Source organism: Rhea americana, unplaced genomic scaffold, assembly GCF_003343005.1.
Source record: "Rhea americana isolate MKP2758 unplaced genomic scaffold, rheAme1 scaffold_137, whole genome shotgun sequence".
Taxonomy (NCBI): Eukaryota; Metazoa; Chordata; class Aves; order Rheiformes; family Rheidae; genus Rhea; species Rhea americana.
The window spans coordinates 152,312-179,848 of record NW_028185450.1 but is presented as its reverse complement, the minus strand read 5'-3'; the positions used below and the strand labels follow the sequence as shown (position 1 = coordinate 179,848).

Below are 27,537 nucleotides of genomic sequence, written 5' to 3'. Positions count from 1 at the left end.
ATCATTTTCTTTTATTTAGGTGCATTAACATTTACCTGGTCAAGGAACTGGGAAACTGGAATAAAGCACCATTACTACCACCTACTAATTCAAATAACAGGCAGCAGTTCAGCAGTAGGTGTACCTAATCTGATGCATGTTTGACTGAATCCTTATTCAGCCAAACATTTTAGCATAGATGCTTGCCTTTTGCTGAGTAAGAGTGGACTTAAGCACGTCATAAACCTAAATATGTACTTGACAGATTGCCCAGCAGCTATGGCCCAAAAATACTTCTTGGCTTGTTCAATGGCCTGCTCAGTAGGYGAGAACCAATGCTGGGAAAATACTTCATCACGTGCATGCGTTGTATGTGTGGGCCTTAGTCAATGCATGTCAGGAAAGCAGAAAGGGGAAGTTGTAAAGCTGATTGCACAGATCACCTACATGAAATAGAAACTTAAAAATGTGGTTTATAATCTTACCTTCATCCTTTTCCTCTTCTCATCCCCCCTAAATCACACTTTGAAGTTAAGGAAGATTGTCGCATCACAGAGAATGAGGGATCACCTTTCTAAAAGTCTTTCACTGAGCTGGTAAACTTGAAAATACACTAAGAGGATCTTACAACAGGCAATTCAAAAGGCATTTTTGGATTCCAAAACTATTCACGACAACCAGYGGAGACATCAGAGTTGCTAAGAATATAATTAAACTAGTTACAAAAAAGCAAAACAGAAAGACCTTGGAAGACTCATAATTCTTTATACACAATTTTTTCGCCATCTTACCAGTTTACAAAAATTTACCAAAAAGAAACTAGATCAATAGAAAGACTATTTTACTGCTATACTTACACACAGAATACTTCACTGAATTACCTATGAAAGAGGTAGAAACCTTGGCTGTTCTGGTCCTGAGAAGATGATGACAAAAGAAACATGCATTGAAAGCCATTACTGTAAAAGGAGACCAGAAAACTTTTAAGGAAACCATCATTACTAGTGTAACAAGTTTATATTCCTATTCAGAAAGAATGATTCAAAGGAGTAAAATTAAAAAAAACCCCACAAAATTATTAGAAAAATGGTGAAAACAAAACTACACCCTCAGTTGGCCTTTAACAAACTCTGAAAACATCCCTGAAACTAGAAAGTAAAGGACTCATTTAAAAATAAATAAATAAATAAACACCCTTCCTTTAAAATCTCTGCACTGCTGGATCAAAATCATCTTTGGGCACAAAGACATTAAAGAAATTTACCACAATAATGAAAATCACTGCAGAATATTGTTGAAAGGGCTCTGCCAACCGTGCGTGGTTACACACGGAAACAGCGGTCCAGCTGCCGGCAGGCACTGGCACTTTCTGACAGCAGGGAAGGGGCAGCAAACCTTTCCATGCCCTGAGGACAGCGTCCCCCGGCCACCACGGACGCCTTTGCCCACCTTTGCCGGCTCCGCGTCCTCCTCGCGCGCCGGCTTTCAACCTCGCCGCTCCCTTCCACGGCTCCCCGTTTCCAGCCCAAGCGACCGCGTCCCTTCGGACACAGACCAGAAAAGCCCGGGGAACGCAGCACCGCGTGCAGGGAAGGACCCTGTGGAGACCTGCCGCTGAGTTATAAGGACTGCCCGCTGAGCGTGCGTGACGGGGGATTTCTCAGTGGAGTCTGCAATATTTGCTACATATTGATAACACCAGGGGAAAAAAAAAAAAAAAAAAAACTATCCCCAGCACAAAGTCTAGACATGTTAAAAGAAAAGATCCAAATCTTTCACTGTGAATGAAAAAGAAAAAAAAAATCTATTTTTTGTTAAAGCCATTTTTCAGAGTGGCTAAATAATATCTTTCATTCATCTGTGGAGTTTGATTTCAGACCAAAGCAGATAGCTAGCATAGACCATTTCAGTTAAAATGATTAGAGTTTTGGAAAAGTTGCAAACAACTTGAAATACAACTTTGCAATGAGAAGTGCTGAGTAAACTTAGTGATAGATTGTGCAACCAGCCTCGTCCATAATTTTGGAGCTGAGACTGTCTAGTACTAAAACTTTGATGATGAAAGTGCAAAGATATATACAACTTTAAAGGTTATTCCCTAAGTAACATGTGCAGCATACAAAAATCTCTCTTCTCCATGCAGAAAATCTGCTTTTAAAGGAAATGCCAGTATCGCTTCTTGTCAGGGATCACAAGTCAAGAAAATGGCCACAAAACTCAGTAAGCCTTGTATGAGATTGACTTCTGGCGTCCAGCTTATTAATGCATATAAGAACTCCCAACAGAGACTATAAAAACAAATTTGATACCCTAGTACATATAACATCCTGATGCTGTTTTCAGAGAAGCCGTAAGCAGTTATATTATTATTTCAGCTTTAGACTCAGGCTCCCAAGAGAAGAATGATGCTAACATTTTTTCTTTTCTTTTTTTTTTCCCACAAGGACAAAATAGCAATAAAATCCAGTTATATCTACCATAGCAACCTTGCATAAATCTCCTATACTATGCTGAGCTGCTATACATTAAACGCCCTGAGCATTGATGTCACGCATAAATATTTCTGCATCTTGAGGCCCTAGCAGGCAAGAGATGAGAAGGGTAAAGGCTCTGGGACTATAGCCCAGGGTGGGTATTTGCCAGTGTACAGGGACTTTTTGTTCAGCTTTGCAAAGCTATGGAACCGCTGGGGTTTCGCTTTGATCTGTTTTTAACTGAGGCAGTGAAATAAAGGAGTCTGGCTCCTTTCCCAGCTCTGCCACAGATTACCTGTGCAACCTTTGCCTAGTAATTTTTTCTGAATATAAACGTATTCAGATAGGCTGATCTAGAGCTCAGAGTCTTCCAGGGGATTTGCTAAGGGAAGGAGATGTAGGGAATTTATGCTGTACCTTGCAACCCTACCAACACAAAGTTTTTTATGCGTGTGTAACTCCTGCGCGGGGTGGTCAGACCTTCAGGTTGTTACGCTCCTCTATTCCTGTAAAAAACACAACCAGCTAAAATAGTTTCCCTTTGCTACGATTCCATGTCTCTAAACCTGCAATAAAAAAAGTCAGTCTCTTCCATGTTAAAGGAATGACGATTTATTGGTGTTTGAGCTGTGCAGGGAACAGCGGCGAAAGAGCCTGCATGTAACTAATTAGGCAAATGGTTGGAAAAAAAATGGTTTCTCAAGAAGTAGTCTTAGCTGGAAAAAGTAGTACATTATACGCACTGGTGAACATAATAAGCGTCATTTTTAAAAGGGTAGCTGCCACAACTATCCCAAATATACACAAAAACGTTTGCGCCTGCATCATGTTTAATCTTGTTAGTCTTTACCCGCCACCATCCTGAAAAGGAATATGCTCCTTCGATGTCAAGTTTATAAATAATTACGACAGATCCGTACTGCTATTCTAACCGGATGTGCACACCTGAAAAGCAAAACGTGGACACGCAGCCAGCACACGCTAAGCCTCCAGCCCCCCACAGCTGCAGTTCCACTCTACGGCTGCGTCGCGCCCGCGGTGTTTCTTCCGCCACGGCTTGCCCGCAGAACGAGCCTGTCGCTGGCTAAGACCCAGCCACAAAATAAAACACGTTCTGTCCCCGTTTCCATGGCTAGGAGCAGCAGGGTCCGCCTCTCGGCGGCGGCGCCCGGCGGGGAAGCGCGCGGCCCCGTCCGCAGGGATTTTCCCGCGGGAGCCCTGCCCGGCTCGCCTCGGCTGCGCTGAGGGAGGGCAAGGCGGCCCCGTCCCTCCCCGCCGCCGGGGCCAGGCCGGCCCGCTTGGCTCGCCGCGGCTCTTACGACCAGGTCTCCTGCGTCTGCCGAGGCGTTCGGCCCCGAGGGCGGCCCTCAGAGCAAAATGACGGAGCTCCGTGCGTAATTTGCCTCTCATGCGAAGAGCAAAGTTCACCAGAGACTATTATCTTAGGACAGTGTATGAGATCTTTTTTGACAGCTGCCCTGATTTACTAACCTGGACCTCTGGAGTAAGGGAACTGGATACTCAAATCTGATGTCAAAAGGAGCCAAGCAACTCATTTTTTTCAGGCTCATTTCTCATGCTAACTGAGAGCATATTCTCTTTAATTGAAACTCATGAGAGCTATTTCTTCTTGTTCTGTACCAATATTCTTCTGGACATCCTCTTCCTACTCTGTACTAAAATGTACCATTACACGACAATGAGATGGAAAAATTTCCAAAGGCGCCCAGAAAAAAGAACAAAACAAAACAAGAAAATAAACAAGATGAACAACGAGGAATCATGTCTGAAACACCAACTTGCAAAGAACTGGCAGGTATGCCGCACAACGTGCGAACCGCTTCGCTACGAGAAGACTAGAAGCAATCGTAGTGTCTGTGATAGAGGTCATAAACAAAATCATTAAAATATTTTCAACTAAGCTGTGCGCCAGATATGCTTCTTTTCTTCCCATTACTGTTATCACCATTTCTTGAAGCTTATATTAACACAGGCTTTAAAATTAAAATACAGTGTTAACTATTTTTAAGATAAATACTTCTGTGAAGAGCTCTTTTTYGCTTATGACAGAGGAACACTGTTTAGCTTATGAGGCACTGACAACATATATGATTTTAATCTCTAAACAGCCCAAAAGCCCAAACAATATGTTCTCATGCTGACTGAAAATACAACACCCCCTTGGCTTAGGCTTTCTGCCTGGTTCACCTGAAACATCCTGTTCTCTACCAGCTTTCCAGATTCCTATGTAAATATTCAAAACATAGTTACTATAAAAAAGTTACCTTTCAAATAAATTAACAGACATACGAACAGCAAAAATGAATTGACTTTACTCTTTTCTTTAGTAAAGTGGTTGAGTTAATTTTGTTCCCAGCTTCAAGCCCTTACCTCAAAACAAACCTTACAAATTTTAGCACAAACCAACATACACATTCTTCATTACAGAATCAGTGAAAACTATCAAAACTATTCATGTATTTCGGAGATTTTGCTCACATTTAGAAAGCATATTTTTATTGCCACTAATAACTGACTACCTATGACTGCTTTCTTTTCACTTGTCTGTGCATCGCAACYACCAAGAGTTTTGTGCCTACAAATCCCTCCCTTGCCAAGCTGAGCAGGAACAGTTCACCTCACGGTATTCCCGGTAAGACTCACTGTCCATCTGGAAGTCTTTCCAAATGTTGCTTTTCCCATTTTAAATGGCAGATTAGGTGAAGGAACAGCACTCTGTCATGCTCACAATATTACCAGAGGGCTTCCATAGTGGTGGGTCTCCCAGCAGGTTCGCTCACTATCGTTCTTTCTACTAAACAAGAACTTGCAAGCTTCAATTATAAAAATCATCACAGAAATAGAGAAGTTTTTATCTAGGTGAAGTTCTGCAGGACTGTTTAAATACAACTCTTAAGATTTCTAGTAGGATTTGCTTTGCCTTTAATTCTTCATCAGTAGACCAATATATTTTTTTTAATTTAACCCAAAGCGTAACTGTTGATGAAGATATTCCTAAGAAAAGAAGTAACACTTATTTAATACAAACTTTTTTGCCAACACAGAATAACAACCAAAACCTTGAGAGTCCTTCTACCAGCAAACTATCRGAAAAAGAAAGCTACACATCCCCCACATGTGGGCCTCAAGACATTACTTTTTCCTCGTTATAGCCTCTTTGGGTATTGGGCTGCTTTTTCCAGTTAAATTACCTGTCCCAATGATCTCCAGTCTAGGCTGGCACTTCCAATGTACACATGCTGTTTATCGACAATCCAGAAAGACGACTGAAGCCGACCTTCRTTATATGCTGACATATTCATATACAACACTTCAGCACCTAGAGATTTAAGAGCACAACAGTAAATAACACGGTTTAAAATAACAGAAGTTGCACACATGAAAAAAAAGAAACGGTTCACATTATAGAGTCTCAGCTATCAAAACTAGTGAGTGGCATCAAATACACATACCATTAAGATTTAAGATCAAGGATAAACAGTGTTCCTATCCCACTGTTTAAGACCTTACTTAGCATATGCTCCAGAAAAACAGGAACAAGGAATATTCCCATGAGTTATACTGTTTACTTATCTTTCTCCCATTTTAGAACCACATAATTGTCATTTTTTCCCAGTATTGTATATCCTAAAAACAGTTCAAAGTTCTATTCTTTAACTTGTATATGCTGTTTATTATAATAATGAGCTTAAAATACTGACTCAACTACWCTCTGTCCCAAAAAGCAGGCTCTACTTGTTTGCACTGTGGGACGGTTCAAGCGTTTGGCATACAGCAGCTCATCATGCAGAACTGAGTCTACCAGGAGGGATGTGGGGTGGGAATTAAGCAGTGAGAAAGTAAATCAAGGCCTGAAATATGCTGCAACTTCACCTAATCCTGCTTCTGCAACATTTAACCTACTGCTTTGAGTTGCACCCTTTTAGTAAGGATTATAGGCCACCAAAAATCAAAGGAGCGAGGGCATATTGGCTCCATCAGGTGAGTAAGAATGAGTCAGGTCTCATCAGTATGCTTGCTGTGCTGGACCCAGAATACGTTTAATATTAGATGAGGTCATGGGATTTCTCACATCATTATTGCTTCTTCACTGCTCCAGTGTTTGCAAGATTAGGTGATTAATCTGAAGGAATCWTTTCTGAAGGCAATATAAAATACTCCAGCTGCCTTCTCATAATGTAGTAAACTGGAAGGAGAGAAGTGACAGCCAAGAGCAGACTGGAGGGCAGTAAGAGTGCCAGCCAGCTGCCGTTAAACATTCATGTGGCTTCCAGGACTGTGAATTCCAGTGATGGTGGGACATAAGTTATGACTTTAAAACAGTTCCAGGATATTGAGGGATCTGAAATACTTTTCTTTTTATGTATGTTCATGTTTCTGACCTTTTAAGGAACATTAAGGTCACATTTTAAAGCTACAACTACCAGTGCTAAAGATTTCCCTTTTATAATGAAAACTGCAATTCTCATGTGGATGAATGATACTAGAAGTCAACGCATCAAGAAAAAGCCAGATAAGGTGATGCTTTTCATGAGGCATCAAATATTCAACACAGGATTTCAAGCAGGTTATGTAATTTGGCTCACGGTCCATAGAATTACACTTCGTGCAATCCAGTTGCCTTTCCAATTTTTTCAGACCTCATCTTTCCACATCCATCTCTGCTTGGAAACAGAGGAATTTCCCAAGTATTTCTTTGAATGTGTTGCTGCTGCCTCCCAATCCATGCATTAATGAGGAGAATTGCTCTCATTAATGAGATAATGTGGGTGAACGTGGGAAAAGAAACTGGAAAAGACTATAGCAGGTGTTAAATACTATAAATTGTTTTGTGATGAATAAACAAAAGCAACTCTTTCTACTACTTAAGAAAAACTATTCTGTAAGGTGCTAAACTTCTAGTTAATTTTAAACACAGTTTTTAAATAATCAGTTTTAACATAGCAGTTTGCCCTGATATTTTCTTTCCATACTTCCATTTGCCAGTTAAACAGTGGTATAAATTTAACACCTGCAACCCACTGACACCAAACAGGTTATAAATAAAGTTTTGAGATTTTTGTACTGGAAAGACAAAAACAGTCTGAAGTAACGAACTTCTTTCTCATAACTGAAAGCCTAAAATAAATACCCTTTGAAAGTATTTTTGAAATACTCAGTGTTGAATAAAGATGCTGATTGCTAAAGTTACAACAGGAGACTATTTTACCAGYACTATTTAGGTTAAAAATATCAGACATCTTTAATAACCCAACACAAAGATCTAGGTGCAGTACCCCCTACAATTTGGGGGTAGTTTAGCTATGGGCATGCGCAGTGGAATGGGACTGCTTCCTTTATCAAAAAAAGTGCAGTGCAGGAAATACTGCTATCATGCCTACAATTCAAATCAAAACTTGGAATTCGTTCTGTTTTTTTTTTTTTTTTGGGAACAGCCAACTCATAATGCTTGGGAAACTTTATCCTCAAGTCAATTAAAAAAAAAAAAAGTCATATGCTGCAAGCATCTATTAGCACCAATTGCTGCACAGCCTATTAATGAGCCCTTAGCTTTTGATGAAAGGAAACATGCATGAGTATTGATAATTGCCTCTGTTCTAGGAGCCCTTGAGATGTTTTGTTAAAATAGGCTTATCAGGCCTTAGCACAATCCATCATCCCTAGAGTGGTGCAGGTCCCACGAGAAAATTAAATCGGACTGATCAATATGTGAAGCCATACCAGAACTCTTTAATACACTTCAGTCTCAATTACACAAAGCTGCGGGTCTTCAGAGTTCATTCAGAAGGCACAATTTGCGGGTTTGATTGCCAATACAGATGCCAGACTCTTAAAAACCAGATCCAACAATTTTAGTTCACTGTAATGTTAAACTCCAGGGTGAAAGCCTGCAGAAAAGCAGTGCTGTCAMTTAAAACTCAAGTGGATTTGCCTATTCCATAAAATTCTGCACTGTAAAGGTTAGACCAGATTGACCTTTTCCTGCAGCACAAAGTACACTATAGGGATCAAAGTGTGCTTAAATGACAGAGATATGTCTGAGTACTGCTGCTTCCAGCTGGAGAGGTTTTGAACTCTCCTGCAAAAGGGAGATGACTGATGCAGTCTGGTGATGCCCAGAGGAGCCCCTGCCCTTGAGAAYCTGGACTTTCCCTGTACGATGGCAGTGGCCCCTTACAGATACCATGCTGCCACTTTGGTGTCTCGTTCACTCATAGCGGAGGAATAAGATGGAAAAGAACAGTAGTATTGCAAAAAGACTGACTTCTGATCCATTTCCCAAAGAGATTCACCATCTCAGAGCAGACAAATGGTGCAAYCAAGTGCTACGTACCATATCCAGCCATGGAGCGTGCCATTTGGCCTTGCCGTGTGCTCCCAGGTGCTCYACTAAGAGTGTCGGGAAGGCCACAAAGCATGCTCGACTTTAAGAACAGGAGCTTAAGGCTACCAGCTTTTCCACATATCTGAGACAAAACACTGTAAGCAGTTAGCAAGAGACATTAATCAAGAGCTCATCCTGCATACCCTCTAGCCTGCATAACTTTGCGCTGTCCTGAAATGCATCTTGGTGCAGCTGTGTTGCAGCATATGCAAGCCACAGGTTTTGCTACCACTTAACCAAAGTTGCTAGGCAGCTACACAGGCTGGAAGACTGCCCGAGCAGCCACAGGCTGACAGGGCCACTGGACTGGATCTACTGAAAGGACKGCAGAAGAGCACCAGGATGTGGTGGATTCAATGCCTGTGGCAGTCTAGTATGTGACTCTGTTGTCCTGGTATGGAGGCAACATGTCTGAGCCAAATCATCTCTCTGGTGGACACAGAAAATCCTTTTGTAAAGAAAATCCAGAACAAGCAACTATTTAGGCTGCTATTATCACAGCTGCCTTGAAAGCAAACACACAAATTCTGCCTGCAACAGTTTTCAACAGCACCAGTTACAGGCTAAACTCCCTTTGGAGTTAGCAAACATAACGCCCAAGAAACAGAAGTTGCATTTGCTTGTACCACGGCTAAAATCGGCCTTCTGTCTTCACAACTTTCGTACTTTCACTACAGAGTTTTTCAAACCAGGCAAATACAGGAAAGGAGAAGAATTAAAAGGTTGTGAGGAAAGCCAGGGCTATCTGGGAAGTCATCGCAACAGCGACTGGTGATTCATAACAGGCAGAGCAATGATGAGAAAAGGACCTAGAGCCCTGACCTCATTACCCCTGACAGGGAAAAACTGCTTTATAGCAAAAACGGAGATACAGGAGCCGATGGCACGAGCTGGGACTGGATGTCAAGCGCAACTGCAGGAGAAAGGGCTGTGGAGCCAGGCTGCGCCTCACTCCCCCTTGGCAGGAATGGGGGCATTGCCAAGGTGGAGGAGATGGATGGTGGGCTTCCTAGCRCCTCTCCTTCCTCATTTCGATCAGGCAGTGCTTCTCAAGCTCAGATGGCAGAGGCACAGAGGGMACATGCTGGGAGCCTGAGGAGGGGGAATCACACTGACCTGTTGGTAGGGAGGGGGCATGAGGAGACAACAGAGGGCTCCTGAAGACGAAGGGATAGCAGGACACAAGGAAGATCGACGATATGAGATGAGCTTTCCCAGTGGAAGCAATTGGCCAGTGAAAGCAACACTGCTTATGCTCTCTTGTGTATTTGCAGGCTGAACCTAACAAATGCTCCTATAACCTACCCAATCAACTCTGCATCTTCCAGCTGCCGTTCCCCGCTTGTGGCCACCAAACTGACCACAGCAGTAACAGCTGCTCTCCTCTGCTTACTCCATTCTTGATGTTACTTCGCTCTCCTCATCACCATATGCCTACTTTTTTTTCCCTCCTAAATCTGTGTATTCCCAAGCAAATATTCTAAGTAATATGACCTTTAAAATGGAATCTGAGAATTTGAGCCATGGCCTATTTTTTTAACCCTATTGCTGACAGACACTTGGCATGCATTTGGCTTTCATCTATGCATTTTGGAGGGTGGCCCCAAGACAGAGTCAAGAGCAGACTTAACTAGTCCATACCACARACCCCAGTGCTCTCAAACGTAGGTGCCCTTAAGCAAAACTAGTGTGTCAGCACCCAGCGTGGCACTGTGCAGCCTCTCTGGGAGGCTCCCACAGGGTGGGAGGCAGCACGTCCTGTACTTGCCATTGCTCCAGAGGGCAACTGCACCCTTTCAGCTACACAGAATTTTCAGAGCAGTRGAGATGGAGCTAATCATCACGTGCTAACTCAGAAAGATCAACAACAGACCCTTTATTGCCCCAAGATGCACTCATCTTTTTAAATACAATCTGCTCACTAAGAAATATGGATGAGTGTGYGTGTGTATATACATACATATATATTTCCCCCAATTAGTTTTCAAAGTGAACATCTCCTTCCCCACATTTTTTTTTCGCAATAGATATTTTCATATTTTGCTTTCAATTACAAGCCTTAGCACAAAGTGCAGCTATGAGTATTTTTTTCCACAGTGACAAAAATCCAGAGTTTTCCACACCCGGCTCACAAGTGGCAGAGTAGCTGTGTYGTATTGCACAGACACAAGTGACCCAAGCAGAGGATCATATCCCCAGGATTTTTTATGCTTTTTTTTTCCCTTTTTCTTTCCTGACTGCTTGTGAAAAGTCTGGAGTTGCTCCAGGAGCTCCATTAGTGCGACCTGTCAGTACTCGGAGGAGAACAAGTACAAAAGCAGAGGAACGCASAACTTGACAATACAGTTATTTTTACTACAGCTCTGAATGATTAAAAGGCAAACTTTAAACTAGACTATTTACTATTTCTGTGCTCTTTATGGAATATTGGATTTGAAATGCAATTTTAAAGTCTGCCTGGCCCCAGAAGGATTAACCATTCAGACTTACTTGAAAGAAAGCATACTCAAGGACTTTTAGGGAAATGTCTGCCAGTAATACCCTACCTTAACTGCAAGTCAGCTATTTCGTTCAGATTCTCCTCCTCTCCCYGCACACATACACCTCTCCTTTCTAAAAACTGCCCGACTGAAGGCTGCTGCTCCAGGATTAGACTCTCTTAATCATTCCAGACCCATAAATAATTTAAAGAAACAGAGTACAATAAGAAGCCTTGCTACATTTTCTTTAGCAGCTCCATATGCAAGTGCTACAYGCACACGCACAAAAAAATCATAGTTACACAAAGTATTCATCTTTATTAACAAGCCCAAGCAATCCTCCGAAAGCCTTCTCAACCCAATCCGTGTTCAGAGCACCTTGATTTGATGTGGCAACCTCAAAGTGCAGCACGCCAGCGACCTATTTTACACAGACCTCCTCCATCTGTATGCAAGCCTTCCTCGATCCCAGTGTACAACCAGCCATAAACAACATGTGCAYGCAGCTTCTCAAAGTGACACTGGGTTTCCAACCTTAATGCCGATTGTAGTAAAATGCCGTTGTTTCTGATGGAGGTATTTTCATGAAAAATTACTGTGTTGCTTCCTGCTGTATTTTAGGTCACTTRAGATCACTGATACCAAGATGTTTTTGAGGAAATCGGAGGAAATCTGACCGTTTCTGAGGGATGCGGCTCCCTGCTGCTGGCCCCTGGGCGGACATGGAGGGGTTCAACTGTGGGGCTGTGGCGTGGCTGGTTTGGGGTAAATTCTCCCAAAGTACACTGTGYGCAGTGTGCTGCCACCATTCATCTCCCCTGCCACCTCAAGGGTCTCCCAGAGGAGTTACTGAGTATGAGGAGCATTTCAAGACCAAGCTCCCTGACCAAAACCAAAGTAGTAATGAATGACACCTGGCATCCTTACTCAAATGCTGCTTTTAACAGTAACAGTGGCACGTACAGATCTCATTTTCAGCCACCCATCTCCTTCCCTCCATCACCTCCTCTGCTGTGCCCAAGTAGCTTTTGGGGGGAAGAACTGGATCAAAAAATTCGATCCAGGTTAAAAATAAGTAAAAAGGTTATTTCAAATGCAGACCCGTTCACTAGTCCAGCTCACCACATAGCTTTAAACATGTTTTTTGACACAGCTGAAGGCACAGAGCAAGGATGGACAGGAGTGGCTGGTGGCTGACCAGGAGCTGCTTACGCCAATGCTGCTGTTTCAAGATGCATCCAGGTATTCATACCTCTGTTACTCTGAAAATCAGGCTTCTGAGAAGCTCAGAGTGGAAAATCCCTGTATTAAGGCTGCCTTTCATCTTGCCCAACCATTTGCACCGCGCTATCAAAGTGGAGAGGAGGGCAATACTGGCATTTGCTTGGGCAACATTTCCCACACGCTTTCACAGGGGTTCGTGACAACACTAAAGATCCAGGAAGAACTGTCAGGGGACCCTCGCGTGTGCAGAGCTTGTCCAGAATAAGCAGAAAGGCAGGTTTTCTTGAGAAGAAAGGAAAGGTCAGAATTAATTTCTTTCAATTGCTTGTTTAACTTCAACGACATCTTTTTAATAGCTTGGAAGCTAGCTAGTTCCCAAGGTAACATTTATCTAAATATACTCTTACAGCGGCTTCCAAGATTTCAGCTGTTGGCTTTTGCTGCCCTAGTTCAAGTAATCAAAATACTAATTTCTCAGTAAAGTATCTTGCTGAAGACAGAGTTCAGCCTGAGTGTTGTGGCCTTTACCCACATGAATGCCCTTGTCATTGCCTACTTTGCCCTTTTGAGGTATCCAGCAGAAAAACTGACGCATAACCAAGACGCTTCTCCCCGCCCCATGTCACCRAAGGACAAGAGAGAGGCCTGACAACATTTCTCTGTAGCATTTACCCACACAGCAGAGCGTAATTTCTGACTCACTGAACGAAACACTGATGGTTTACCTTCGGGCAGAGCTGGCGCACCATGCCAGTCAGGACAGCATGGAGATAGGAGGTCTCTTTACCTGCAGAAGTGACATAGCACAAGCTTGCTCTGCTCCAGCTTTCCTACGGGCACCCAAGCTAATTAGTCACATGTGAGCATGTTTAACTAACCAATTCTCGTGTTTTGGACTGCGAACAAGGGAGGAACTCATGGGAACACGGGCATCAGTTCCTTCCAAATATGGAAATCCAGTTTCCAGAGAAAACCYGTGGTTTTCTCTTTTTTCATCTGCAAGACAAAGAGTCTGCATGAATGCCCAAACCAGGGAGATTCCATAAGGAACACCACAAAATGCAGTGCAGGCACATTCACATTAAAAAAACAGCATTTTGAAACAGAGTTTGAAACCTAGTATCTCTTATTCCAGTRCAGAATACAAAATATCATGAATTTAAAAATTAAATTAACCTTATTAACACCTTTCTTATCATTGTGCTGCAATGGTTCTCTTCTCTCTTTCCACTTACCTGTCTTAAAACTCATGATGTGAGCTTAACTTTTTCCATAGTTTCTTAATTGTTAGGAGAATCCTGTATTTTATATGTCCTACCACAACAGTCTATTTTATTCTTAAAAAAGACACATTCATGTCACCACCAGCATCACTGGAAGGCAAATGCTGTCACCCAGTTTGCACGCGATAAGCAAGTACTCCACAAAATGCAAGCAGCCACCACTAGAGCCCATTGCATGAAACAAATCAGGATGGCTGATGTACTTCAGCTCTATGCTCTCCCACACAGACTTGGAGTCTGAAGTCAGCAATTCCAGTACTATTAGATACCTGCTATAGAAAATCCTACGTTTGTTGGGATAAGGCCTAGAACTCCAATTTTAGCTATTTGTTGGGGAAAAAAAAAAAAGTCTATATGCAGAGAAATTCCGTATAACTTGTAGAGATCCAAACAGCTTTTCCTTGCTGTGTAGTGATTTTACTGAAAATAGCAGGCATTTCATGTCTTTTAGTTTTTGACAGATTTTCCTGCCTGACACAGCAAACAATGGGAACTCTCATGTTTCGCATAGACTTCACTGACAGAAGTATTTTTCAATCAATTTTTACTTCTTTAAGAGCTGTTTAAGCTATTTCATATAAACAGTAATAGCTTTTTTGAGTAACTTTGAATGACAGCACTGCTGATCAGTTCAGATGTTTCTCCTTAACAGAACTCAGCATTTCTCTAAAAAAAAATAAACTAAGCAACATTTCCTGAGAATAAATCTATGTTTGGTGAATATGATGATTCCGTGGAGTCTGTAACATAACTTTAATTTTCTACACTTTTTTTTGCTCTCCGTCACTGAAGGCTCATTTAACTAGATGAAGCTATGAAAGAGATTGCTTTACAGATTGGGAGAACTAATTTTCTTACTTAGCTGATTCAGGCGACAAAGCACATTACTGCTTCAAGGAAGGCCATTATACAACCAGTAAAAGCATTACTGAAGTTGGACTGTAGTTTGCTCTCTTTCCCTAATTATAATTGCATAAGTTTTTACTATAAAAGAAAGCTATTTTAAATATAATAGAGAGATTAGTAAATTCACAGACTGTTCCCCCGCTCCTCCCAGACTCTCTTTTTGTTACTCAAATTAGCATTACGAAGAACTAGATTCATTTGTGTACTTCTTAGATGAGAAACAGCCTAGAATTCAGGGACATTTTTTCATTTCAGCGTATGAGGAATTAGAATCACAACCTTCTACGAACCAACAAGGCTAACTCCCTACAAAAAACRCACTATTTTATCTTTCTTTCAAAATTATCAACATGATTTCATTCGAATATTTGTGTGCTTCAAGCCTTTTAATATTAGCATCAGCCATTTCTAAACATGTTGATTAGCAATAACATCACTTGTGCAGTTGTCCCCAAAACATGGTGCTCAAACGATCTCTCTCCCTCTCCCTCTCTCTATATGTAGATATCTCTGGGTTATGATGGTTTTCTTCTCTTAAACCAGAAATCTCAGTGTCAATACATGAGAAAGCACACTGTGGGGGTGGCAAAGAGGTGAGGACAGCACATGCCTCCTCCCAGCAGTAACTGCTAGAAAAGTGAGATATTGTGAGGATCCGAGAGAGAAAGGAAAGGGTTAAAGGAAACACTAKCAGCTACGAGGGAGCCTATCCTTAAATAACTACTGGAAATGTGATATAAAAAGAATAAAGTAGCATAACTATACTTTTTTTCAGGTTCCAGAGCTACAAACAAGCCCCAAACCACCTCTGCAACCCTACCGCGCCACGCAAGGCTTTGGGTGTGTGAAGTGATTGTCCCTGGTTACTCTTTCAGCCCCCGTTGGTGCTCTGCAAGTCTCAGATCACAAAAAACGGGTGGAGGCTGGCGCAGCCAGATTGACCCATGTCAACGCTGGGGGCGGGCAACGAAGTCCCAAAAGAAAGGGACTCTCATGTGCTGCTGCCCTTTCCTCTAGACGCTTCCCCCCACCTCCTGCCATTGTTCTTTAATCCTAAGCCACCGCTTCTTATTTTTGGTACCTTCATAATAGAGATTGAGTCTTTTCCATACTTTCAATAACTGATCCTCTGAACAGCTGTACATCATTATCTTCAGGATAAAAAACACAGGAGAGCTAAGGTGGCTTGTCTACAGGTGTACAAGGCAGGCAGTGACACAGCCGGGACTGATCATGGGTCTGCCAGTGGCCCAGTTATTTCCTGTTGCTTATTCTTCTCACTTTTCTCTCAGCATCTTTCCCTGCCTCTTTTCTTTGATCTTGTCCTATTATCCTGTCCAGTCAGTCTTTTTCTTTTTTTTAAATATATCTATTATTTTATTTTTTTCTCTCCATTTGTCTGCCCTACCACAGGTCCACCAAGAACCTGCCCTGCCTTTTCAGTGTTTTCCTACTTTACTTAGTTTTCTGGTTTTGCCTTTCACTTTCTTTCATCTGATTAGTTTCTTACAGATCTTCCGTTTATTTCGTTTCCCTCACTGCTTCCTCCCACCACACACTTCATTCCTCCTCGCCTTCACTCTCTCCCACTTCATCCTCAGTTCATCATTTCACTCTTGCCCTTGCCCACTTATTCCCTGTTTCATTTTTCACRTATACTCATTCAGTTATTCATTCACTCCCCCATACTGCACTTACCTGAGGGACATATTTTATTCTCCAACTACATGAGCAGCATAATATACTCTYTAGAGTATTTCTCATAGAAATAAGTCTGTGGAAGGGGAAGAAAGATTTTTCTCAAAGTTTTAAGATTATTCACAGATTTCAGATGCCTAGTCCGGTTCTTATTTTATTTTGTATGTGCTAGAACTCCTGCAGGTATTAACTTGTAATATAAATATCTAAGGTAGAAAAGAAGATTACTGAGTGTTGTTGCATATTTGGAYTCTAGGAATGTCTTCTTGCTTTCTTAGTCTGCACAACAACTGAAGCTGGGCTTTTGTTTCTTACAATGGGTCTAAGGTTCTTAAAAGAACAAGGTATTTTGACAATCTCTTATTTTTTAAGATTAACAATGCAGAATAGACTTTGCAGGTCTGCTGTAGCATGAACAGTCTTGTTTGATTTACTATTGCTCTGACCAGCCTGTTGGATGCATTTTTGGAGGCTTCTTCATTCTGTTTTGGATACACAGATGCTTCACACACTAAAATAGAGAAATTTTARAGAGACAAATAGACGTTCCCTAGTGTCACAAGCACAGAAACCCATTTAGTGCACTAATGAAAAATAAAAAGCATGTGAGAAAAAAAAATGCTTTGCTGCTTATGTCTTTGAGAAAATACATGGGGGACATAAAATCAATAGCTTGTCATTTAGCATTTTTTTTAAACATACTGACTTACATCCAAATAGCATCTTTGAAAGGTAGACAACAAAATAAAAGGAAGTCACAGCACCAAAGATTTTATGTTATTAGCCTGGTGAAGGACACAGGCAATGTACAGTCGAAAAAAGCGAGAGCATGCTGAAATGACAGAGGAGTTTAGTGTCCTAAAGGGACTGGACCACAAGTACCGTCTCATATGCTCAATGTAAACATCAGCCACAGGACAGAAACAAAGATCCAACCAGATTATCCCACTGTGGGATCTGGAACTGGTGGAGAACCAGGTCTGTAGGACTCTCCTTACTTCCTCAAACCAAACTGGACAGAATTAGCTATTGGATGCTAGAAGACAGAGACCTGCCAGTTCAGAGCCACCTGGGACTGCAGCGGGGTACAGGAGAGGTGGCGAGGAGCTGGACTGCTTGTGGCCGCATCCTCGGGACGTTGGACTAGCCAGCACCGTGTGCACTTCCAGTTCCAGCAATGACATCGTGGACTCGCTGCCTGCTCCTTCAAGGAGCTCTAAGCCGTGGCAGAAGGCGCTATGGTGACTTCAGAAGCCCATCTGARGCAGCGAGCCAGCCGCACAGCTGCGGGGTTAAGGGTGTACAGGAGCAAAGCAAGACACAGAAGGGATTTGGACTATAGCATAAAAAAATGGAAATGATAAAGGCTTAATGGTAAMTACAGCTGAATACTGACATGAAGCATAGTGAATGCAAGGCAAGGGCGCAACTCCTGAGTTAAAGCAATGAAATATCAAACTGAAAGCAGTATTAGACATCAACAGGGCCATATGAAGCACAGGAGACCGTTCTGCTGTGAGGTGGAATCTGGACCTTGAAATAAAGCAGACTCTTCCTGCAGAAGCTGTATTTTGTRTGTTACAAAATACAGAAGGAATGGAGCAAATAAAGTTAAAATTTGAGAAAAGAAAGGATAGTTGTGTATTTAAAGCAGCTGAAAACTACCAAGCATATTTGGATCTTAGAGCGGACGTGCCACAAAGCCTCTGTGAAGGAGAGAGGGCACACCAGGWGCACTTCTCCTTTTCAGAGGACTTAGTTTGAGCCCTTGGGATCTAATTCTGATTACAGCTACACTGATGTGTGTGTGTTAAGTGCTACACAATGATAAATATTCTTAAAAAACCCTGAACACACAGATTGTGTGTGTCATAAACTGACATCAAAATAAGTGGATGTTTTGATACTAATCTCTGTGTCTTACTTCATCTGTAAAATGGGAATAAAGCTATACGTCCATCTTACATGAACACAATCAACATTTATTTTTGACTATTCATGAAGCACTCACTTCAGAATTGAGCAACACGGAAAAAAAAGAAAAAAGAAGTAAGTCTTTCTCCATATGAAGACCTGAGCAGTGTTCAGTAAGTGAAAGATGAGACTCTACAATGCAAATCATAGTGAAATAAAACATTTTACATATGCTTACAAAAGAGAATAAGTAAATCTGCACATTAAATCTGATAGGGTCCAGTGGGAAAAAGAGCGTATCATATCCAACTAAAGTCTGCATCATAACTGCAAGACAGCTTGATGGCAAAATATGATGCAGATAATATATTTTTAGGTACTATAAATGACTGCTTTATGGACCAGTTAGAGAACCCAAAAGCTCAGAAGCAACTCTTTGATTTSAGTAATATATATTACTGATTCAAGCTGTAACTATCAAAGATCCCCTGTAAGGATGACAACACTGTATRCAAATTCAATACCCTTCTAGGAACAATGTCTGCATTCCAGATGTCCATTGTGGTAACRTTTAACTTCAAAAAGACGACCTTCATAACACAAAGATGTACACTAAAAGCAAATTCAAGGTCAAAAAGAAGCGTCTTTGAAATGCATGAAAATGTTTTATTAGAAGCTCAGAGTAAACGTGYTATTATTTCCAACACCCAATACCCCTCTCCCAAGAAATGATGGAAGTACAGTTAAAGAACAGGCTAAAGAAGAATATTAGAGATAAAATGGCATCTTTCAATACGAAGATTTGACTACAAGAGAACAAAATTAAAAATAAATAAATAATTCTAATTCARTTAAGTTAAACATAAAACTGATAAAGCAAATCAAAAAGATCTTGAGGAAGAAYGGATAGTGAAGTTGCAGGACATGTTACTGCTATGTATTCTGGATGCAAAAAATACAGACAGACTCAAAAGCAATTGTACAAATTAATGGAGGAAGTCCAAACACCACAATGAGCTGTTAAACACCATAAAAGAGTTCCTAATCTACAAATCGCAATCTGCTCATCCTCAGCCTGTTTTAGCAGTTATACTSTTTCCCTAAGTAAGCAGTTCTGATGACTCCCTAACAGTACTGATGACAGATCTTTAGTTTGCTTCCTCTGTCTTATGGCTCAACATAGTTGCTCTATAACCCTTTGCTTAGGAACCCTTATTTTCGAAAGCTTGACACTGCTACCTTAATAAAGTTATTTTAACATGATTTTGTATGGATACTATGCTTAGTATATTATCACTAGGTTAGTATAGATACTATTTAGTACTATAACAATGTTGATTTTTCCCCCATCACTTCATGCAAACACGACTACTGAAATTAAAAGCATCAAGAGCTTGACCTGCTTTGTTCTGAGTCACTGAGTGACTATGATTTTCTGTACTATATAAATACTGGTACTTSCACACTATGTATAGTTAATATTCTGTCTGAAGGTAGGAAAAGATGCTGAATGTACTTTGCTCCCAAGCACAAGCATTAGAGACAATCACTCTGCAAAGGTGTGAAATGACCGGCAGAATGGCATTACTTCCAGATGAAATACCTTCAGAACAAACTTAAATGTGATTCACTTTCCAAATGTTAGGCTGTGTAAAAATTCATGAAATACCAAAGTGCTGTAGAAGTCTAACATTAATTTTAAAAGTGATATAGGATTACCAGAAAGATCAGCAATAGTATAATATGACAAGTCTTTGTTACAAAGATAAAGTTTGGTAGCTAATACTGTATAAGAGAGCAAAATTTGATCATATGAGTTTACTTTATGGTACAATCTTGTTGTAAGCAGTAAGTTTTCTTATGAGTAGCCCTTTCAAAACATTCGTAAAAACGAAAACTAAATGGTGCAGTGTCAGCTTGATTTGGACATTTATTAATGCTTTTAGATGCTTTTGGAAACTTCTTGTATAACTTTAAGCACATAATACTTTAATTGCAGATTTGAAACAGAAACATTAGATCTATTGAGCTAAGCAGCAAATAGGCAGCTTAAAAGAAGACCCGAGTGTTGGTGCTACGTCACTTCACACTATGCTTTTCTGTGAGCTGCCCAGGTTCAGAATCACATTTCAACCTAGATGACATCAAGAGCTTCAATGAAGTGAGAGAACATGGACTCACTGCCACCGGGAAAGCTGAAGCATGCTCACTCACAAGCAATAGCACATAAAAATCCTACCAATGGCATCTGAATCCTACCGATGGCATCCAAATCCTACCATCAAGAGTGCAGTGACTGACCAAAGCACATTTCTAGGAAGTCAGTGAGGTTTCAAGTGGATACGAAACATTTGGGATTATGCAAAGGACAAAAACCAAAATTCACTCACAGTAAATTAACGTGGTCTCTTTGTACCACCAAATAAACCACCACTGGCCTTCACCTCTTTTCAGGGTAAGACTATGTTAATGCTTTTGTAGCCAAGAAAGGGTATGAACATTTCCCCAAAAGCAGCAAAAAAACCCCACAGAACAGCTGGGGTTGGAAGAGATCCCTGGATCTGGTCCAACCCCCCTGCTCAAGCAGGGTCACCCCCAGCAGGTTGCCCAGGACTGTGTCCAGTCAGGTTTTGTGCATCTCCAAGGATACACAACCTCTCTGGGTAACCTGTTCCAGCATTCAACTATCCTCACAGTGAAGTGTTTTCTTACATTCAGACAATTTCCCATAYTTCAGCTTGTGCCCGTTGCCTCTTGTCTTGTCAGTGGGCACCACTGAGACAAGCTTGTGTCTGTCCTTTTTATACTCTCCCATTAGACATTTATCAACACTGATCAGATCCCCCTGAGCTTCTCTCCTCCAGACTGAAGAGTCCCAGCTCTCTCGGCCTTTCCTCATACAACAGATGCTCCAGTCCCTTCATCATCTTTGTGGCCCTTCACTGGACTCGCTCCAGTAAAGTGCATGTCTTTCTTGCATTGAAGAGCCCACAGCTGGACCAGCACTCCGGATGTGGCCTCAACTAGTGCTGAGTAAAGGGGAAGGATAACCTCCCTTGACCTGCTGGCCGCTTTCTTCCTAGTGCAGCCCAGGATACCATTTGCCTTCTTGGCCACAGGTGCTCATTTTCARTTTGGTGTCTGCCAGGATCCCAAGGTCCCTCTCTGCAGAGCTGCTTTCCAGCAGGTCAGCCCCCAGCCATACTGGTGCAAGGTGTTATTCCTCCCCAGGTACAGGACTCTGCACTCCCATTTRTTGAACTTCATGAGGCTCCTCTCTGCCTATCTCTCCAGCCYGTTGAGGACTCACTGAATAGCAGCACAAGCACTGGTGTTATCAGCTGCTCCTCCCAGTTTTGTATCGTCTGCAAACTTGTGAGGGTGCATTCAGTCCCATTATCCAAACCATTAATGAGGATGTTAARCAATATTAGACCCAGTATTGACCCCTTGGAGARCCCCTCTAATGACTGGCCTCCAGCAGTACTTTGGCTGCTAGTCACAACCCTCTGAGCCTGGAAGTTCAGCCAGTTTTCAGCCCACCTCACTGTCCATTTATCTAGCTCATACTCCATCAGTATGTCTACCCAATAGATGTTTTCCAAGCTYAGACAGCCCTGGCAGCTCTCACTAGCTCTTCCAGCAACTTACATAGAGCTAACCATACATTGTAAAAACATTAACAACTGATTTCTGCTAACACCATCCCTTATTGGTTCTTCTGTGATAAAAAGTGTTAATGACTCAAACCAACAACCGCCATACAAAAATAATCCATTCCAGCATGTTATCTGTCAAGCATGATTTTGGAGATCGTCCCTGAGGTGTGAACTCAGTTGGACCTGACTAGTTATTACTAGACAAAAGCAATTTGGCTGTTGAAAGGATGGCTGGATTACGAACCTTCACAGCTGTCCTGGAACTTACAAAACACAAGCGTGCCCATTCTTGCCAAATCCATGAATACATATGCATTAGTAACAGATCCAAGTGCAAAGAAATTKGCAGACTGTAAATACGTAGCAAAAAGCAGATCAATCTACTGTGCAAGATGCTTTCAAATAGATTTCAAAGGAGAAGAAATATGATATTGTTTCTGCTAACCACCTAATGTCTTAAGAGAGCCTTACAGTACATCTGACCTTAATTCATGAAGGGAAAGTGTAATATTATATATCTACATTTGTTTGAATTGGTGGCTACAGATATTGGAAAGCATAAGACTGATACTTCATTATGCAAAAGTACACATTACCAATGGGGAGGTACTGCCCTTGGGAACAGTGTCACCCCCACCCCAGGCAGAGGTATGAAAATAAAGTCTACAGACGTAGATGCTGTAAAATTTAGAACTAGATTTATCACCTGCATATTTGGCTACTGCGGACACAAACCGTTCTTGGCTTAAATGAACTTTTCTCATCTCCCTCTTGGCAAAACAAGACGGTATAATCCAAGGRTCTGTCTGTCATTAGAATTACAATTGTAGAGGAGTTTTTGGTTTTTTGCTCTATTGGCTGTGGATGCCACAGTTTTATACTGCTAATTCTCTAATGCTAGAGAAGTCTGTAAGGCAAGCCATACTGAAATCTTCTTCAAAGTCAGTGAGTTTCAGGCTCACAAGAGAAAATAAGTTGCTTCACTTCGCAATCTGACCACAATGGAGCCTAATTTGAGGATGTTTTTCTGTCTAGTGGAAATTCTATTCCCAAATTTGGTCTTCAGCTCCTATACAACTTACAGGAAAAATTGAACCATCAGCAGTTTAATTCTTTGAGGTACAAGACTTCTAAACTAGGTAGTAGGAAATGCCAAAGATGCAGTATGTCCAAGTCTTCATTACAAGTTGCACAGAGGGAATCATTCTTCAATGAAATTTCAAAATCCTGTCCTGCAGCTAGAAGCTTAAAATAATTCTTTTACAAATAAGGATAAGATACTCCTTTCAAATTATGTCTGGGTGAAGCAGAAGGAGCAGAAGCAGAACAAAGACTGGAGCCAGGCTTCTTCCATCTGAAATGATTAGATGACTACTATGCAGTCACCCTTGAATAGAGGTAGAGATTACAAGAACGTCCGTAAACTGGAAGAGAGCAAATAGGAGGCACYGAGGGAGTCCCGCTACAGAATACTCTCTAGCAGCAGTTCCCAGCTCTACCTTACCAGGTTTAACATCTTCAATACTAGCTTAAACAATCCGGTTTCTGTCAGAGCCTGCAGTGCCTGGTAAGGTGGGTCTGCTCTCCTCCAAGTCAAGAGTTTAGAAACCATCACAGAGAAGGATACTGAACCCAGATCTTTGCAACTCCCACAGATGTTACGTATGTCAAAGATATTCTGTGCATGTTATATAAAGCAATATATAAACAGATATAAAAACTTATATTCTGAGATGTTATATAAAAATTCTACCTACCCTCTCTTTTCTGCTATGTTATATAAGGTTGGACATGGCCTGCCTTACGCTACAGAATCCAGCTCCCTAACTGAAACAAGTGAGAAAATATTGCTTGTAAGTCCTCATGGGACTTAGGCATAAAACCAATGCTGAACATTTCCTTGATATCAAGATTTTAGTGGATGCGTGCATGTTCGGTCACATAAACTAAGGCACAAGGGTGTTTGGGTTCTTAAACACAGAAGCGTTTCCCTAAAACAAACAAGCAGGAGTTTCAATATGTCAGTGCTGTCGGCAGGTTAGGGAGGTACCTGAATGTTTAAAGYTCCCATGTGAAACCAGTAACCATTTCCTTCCTTTAAGGAAGGAGGCAAACAGTTTTGTAAATTTTGCTCTGTATTTCTTGCTACACAAAACTCCGACAAAGTTATTATGCAGGTGCAGAAGTGCAAAAAACATAATGAGGTCTTTTATCTTGGATTTGGCTCTGAAATTGCTTGTCACAAGCTGAAAGTTGTTGAGAAAATATCAGGAAAMAATCTCCAGCAGCAACTAATAAAATTTAAATCAAAGCATGCATCTACTCTACTGTGGGTATCCAAGGTATATGAAATAATAATAAAAAAAGAACAAGGCCTGATTCACAGTAAATCAAAATATAAAAATGAACTTCAAATAGAATGCCAAAGGCTTTGCCAGTGCAATTTTCATTCGATGTCTTTTGAATACTCTTATATTTTAAGGTACAGGTAAAGTAGAGTTTTAGAAAATGTCAACACTCAAAATTTGAAAACTCCAAGGGAACAGAGGAAGGGATCCCCACTCCCTCTAATTCTSTTTCCCCTTTTGTTTAACTCTAAGAAACTTGGATCTTAATTACCTGCTTCTTTCAAGAGGACATTTTTCAAGTGAAAAGATGAATCTATTTTTAGTACAGATGAATTTTATGAGTGGGAGTTTATCCCAGCTCCAACACCTTTCTTACAGCATCTGGCACAGGAAAGACTGACCAAGAAGGCAATGGAGTTAAAACTCCATTTGATGCTTTATATATAACCATCAACTGAACTTAGCTCTCAAGAGCACTCTTCACACTCTCACGAAGCATCCATTAGATGTTACTACCCATCAGGTGTTATTATTTCAGCAGTACTACACAAGCTGTTTAGTTGCAACTGTACAACAAGGGCAACTTCAGAGTTCAGTGCACACCTCTCCCCATACCGGTTCCACATATGCAAGACACATGTCAGRGCATAACACTGAGATAAAACAACCAGCAGAAACAATCAGATCATTGCCAATATGGCAATGCTGTTCTGGATACACCTTGTCTTGTGTTATCAGCCATCCATGTGGKATTTCCCTCTCTTCCTCCTCCTTCTCCCTGCTTTGGAAATGATTTCTTGTGCCACAAATCAAAGTGTCACTGCAGGGAAATTAAATGCTGCATGACATATTGCAAGAATCCTCCCCCTCCCAATGTTGTGATTTCAACTGAACAAACTCTTTGGTGTAAACTCCAACTATTAGCTTTAAGTAGTTTTGTATCCTTCCCTTCCATCATCCCAATCTTCRTATCATAATGCACCACCTCTCAGTTATGCCAGTTTAACTGTTTTGGTTAAAGTTCTTTAAGCCACATCAGGGAGCGTATGTATCTTAGAAATATTCTCAAGCAAGAATTTTACAGAAGGAAAAAATAAAACAAACCGAAAACACCTTTTGCTCTTTCATCATTTAGCCAGAAGCCAGAAGAGATATTGGAAAGAAAAAAGAAGTTCTTCACCTTTTTTTTTTTTTTTTTTTTTTGGTAGATAGATAAAACAATTTTCTCCTGTATTCTCTTCGATCTTCTATTGTAATCTATTTTGGCTCTTTATCAGACAATTCAGTGGAAGGCTGCTCAAAGGATTCTTGAGATGGACAACAGGATCCCTTTCTGCCATGTATTCAATTTGCTGTGAACAAGCTAGYCATCTGGACATACAGAAACCCCGTGAAGACCCAGCTTCAGGATTCCAGCTTTCCATTGCATGAATGGAGAATCTTATCCCCTTAGTCTTTGCAGTGTTTTTATATCAATTCCCAGCATTATCTTCACATGAAAAGAAAATAAAGGCTTACTTAAATATAAATACAGAAGTTTAGGTTCTCTTTTCAAATCATCGTGGAACTACTGAAAACAGCTTTGAAACCAATCTAGACCCTTCCCCTACACCATATCCCATGCCACATCTGTAATTATGGTACATAATTATGCACAAGGAGTGGGAGGATTATAAGAAACATTTCAGTATAGTCAACTGAACAACAGCTGAGCAAAGGCTAAAACAGTAACCTTGAAAACAAACATTAATAAGCTACTTGTCGCAGTACACAAAGAATAAAGATGTTTGTTTACATAATGAACCAAATTCTACCTGCAGGCCAAACTTCCCKTTCATAAGACAGACATATATATATAGACACAGTATGTGCACATGTGAAAAACGTGAAATATAGCTTTAACATTACCTAAAGAGAAGCAAGACTTTAACCTAGGACTGGATATTACAAAAGATCCTACTGACTCCCCATCCATGTTTGCAGCACACACCAGCCCTACATCACATGCTTAAATCACAGCCCAGGGAAACTGGACTGATCTCAGATGTTCTCCAATTTTTCCTATAACATAACAYGAGGTTATCAGTTATTCTGCAGTATGCTAGAAGTATGAAGTTTGTCTGCCCGCACCCCAAACGACGAGACAGAGGAAAGGTGATTGTGGCCACAGGTAAGAACAAGCTTGGCAGCTTATACAGCTGTCATCGCACTGTAAGTGTGCCAACAGAAGCAGATGGAATATGGGACTTTTCTAAACACATTTCATCTGATGTATCCATTCATATTCGCAATTGCTGTCCATTAAGTAGCGATTTCATTAAAACCAAAGGAAGAAACCCAAATACACTAAAAATCCCTGTGCATTACATGAACTGTGAAGCTTTTTGTACTACAACAGCTTAAACCAATCTAAACGAGATTTCAGCGGTCCTGCCTCCCTTGCCAACCTAGCTACATATTTCCTATCTTTATGTTGCACTCAGCATTTAGGGTTGTGAGTTCATACACTGAGTAATGCTCAGTGAGATCTAATGCAAACAACAGTTAACCCAGCCAAAAAAAGCAGCCTGTAGCCAAATCAGCCTCCTGCATGGTCTCACCACATGATCACTGGTGCAAGGGAGAAGGCAGGGTCAACATATGGTAGAGGGCAGGGAGGAGGCTGGGATCAGGCAGCTGCCCATATATAGACTGATTTAATTTGTCATGGAATAGTATCTGTTAGTGTTTGCAATCCAAAGTGCATAAATAAAAGCCCTCAAAGCTCACAGAGCTCGACTTTCTTTCCATTTCTCTGTCTCCCCTCAACATTACAACTTTCCAGTTTTTCTGTCACGGTTTTATCTATTTAAGATAGACTGTAATCCTGGGCAAGTGCGTATGAGTGCAGCTGAATTGCTCAGATGAGTAACAGTTGCACATATGATTTAATAATTAGATCCTGCCTTAGCACAGAGACAACATATTATTCTTCAGGTTCATCACTAACATTCAACAGCTAGTAGATGCATGTTGAGGAAGACGTTTTGTTTTTTGTTTTTTTTTTTAATTCACATTTGTGACATGGACAGACTCCTCTTTTCATATCTGCCTCAGCCAGAACCAACAAAACAAAAACACTCCATGCAAATACATGAAAAATGATTCATGAAAAGGGAGTGCAAAA

General features: G+C 41.0%; 1 protein-coding gene across 2 annotated transcripts in view; it reads right to left on the bottom strand.

The window, feature by feature from the left end:
- PLD5 (phospholipase D family member 5) overlaps positions 1-27,537 on the bottom strand; it is a 139,275-nt gene that overhangs the window by 30,909 nt on the left and 80,829 nt on the right. For both annotated transcript variants that reach the window (XM_085298250.1, XM_085298251.1), the window contains one exon: positions 5,666-5,793. In XM_085298250.1, coding sequence (XP_085154376.1) covers positions 5,666-5,793 — 128 coding nt within the window. The remainder of the gene's footprint in view (positions 1-5,665; positions 5,794-27,537) is intronic.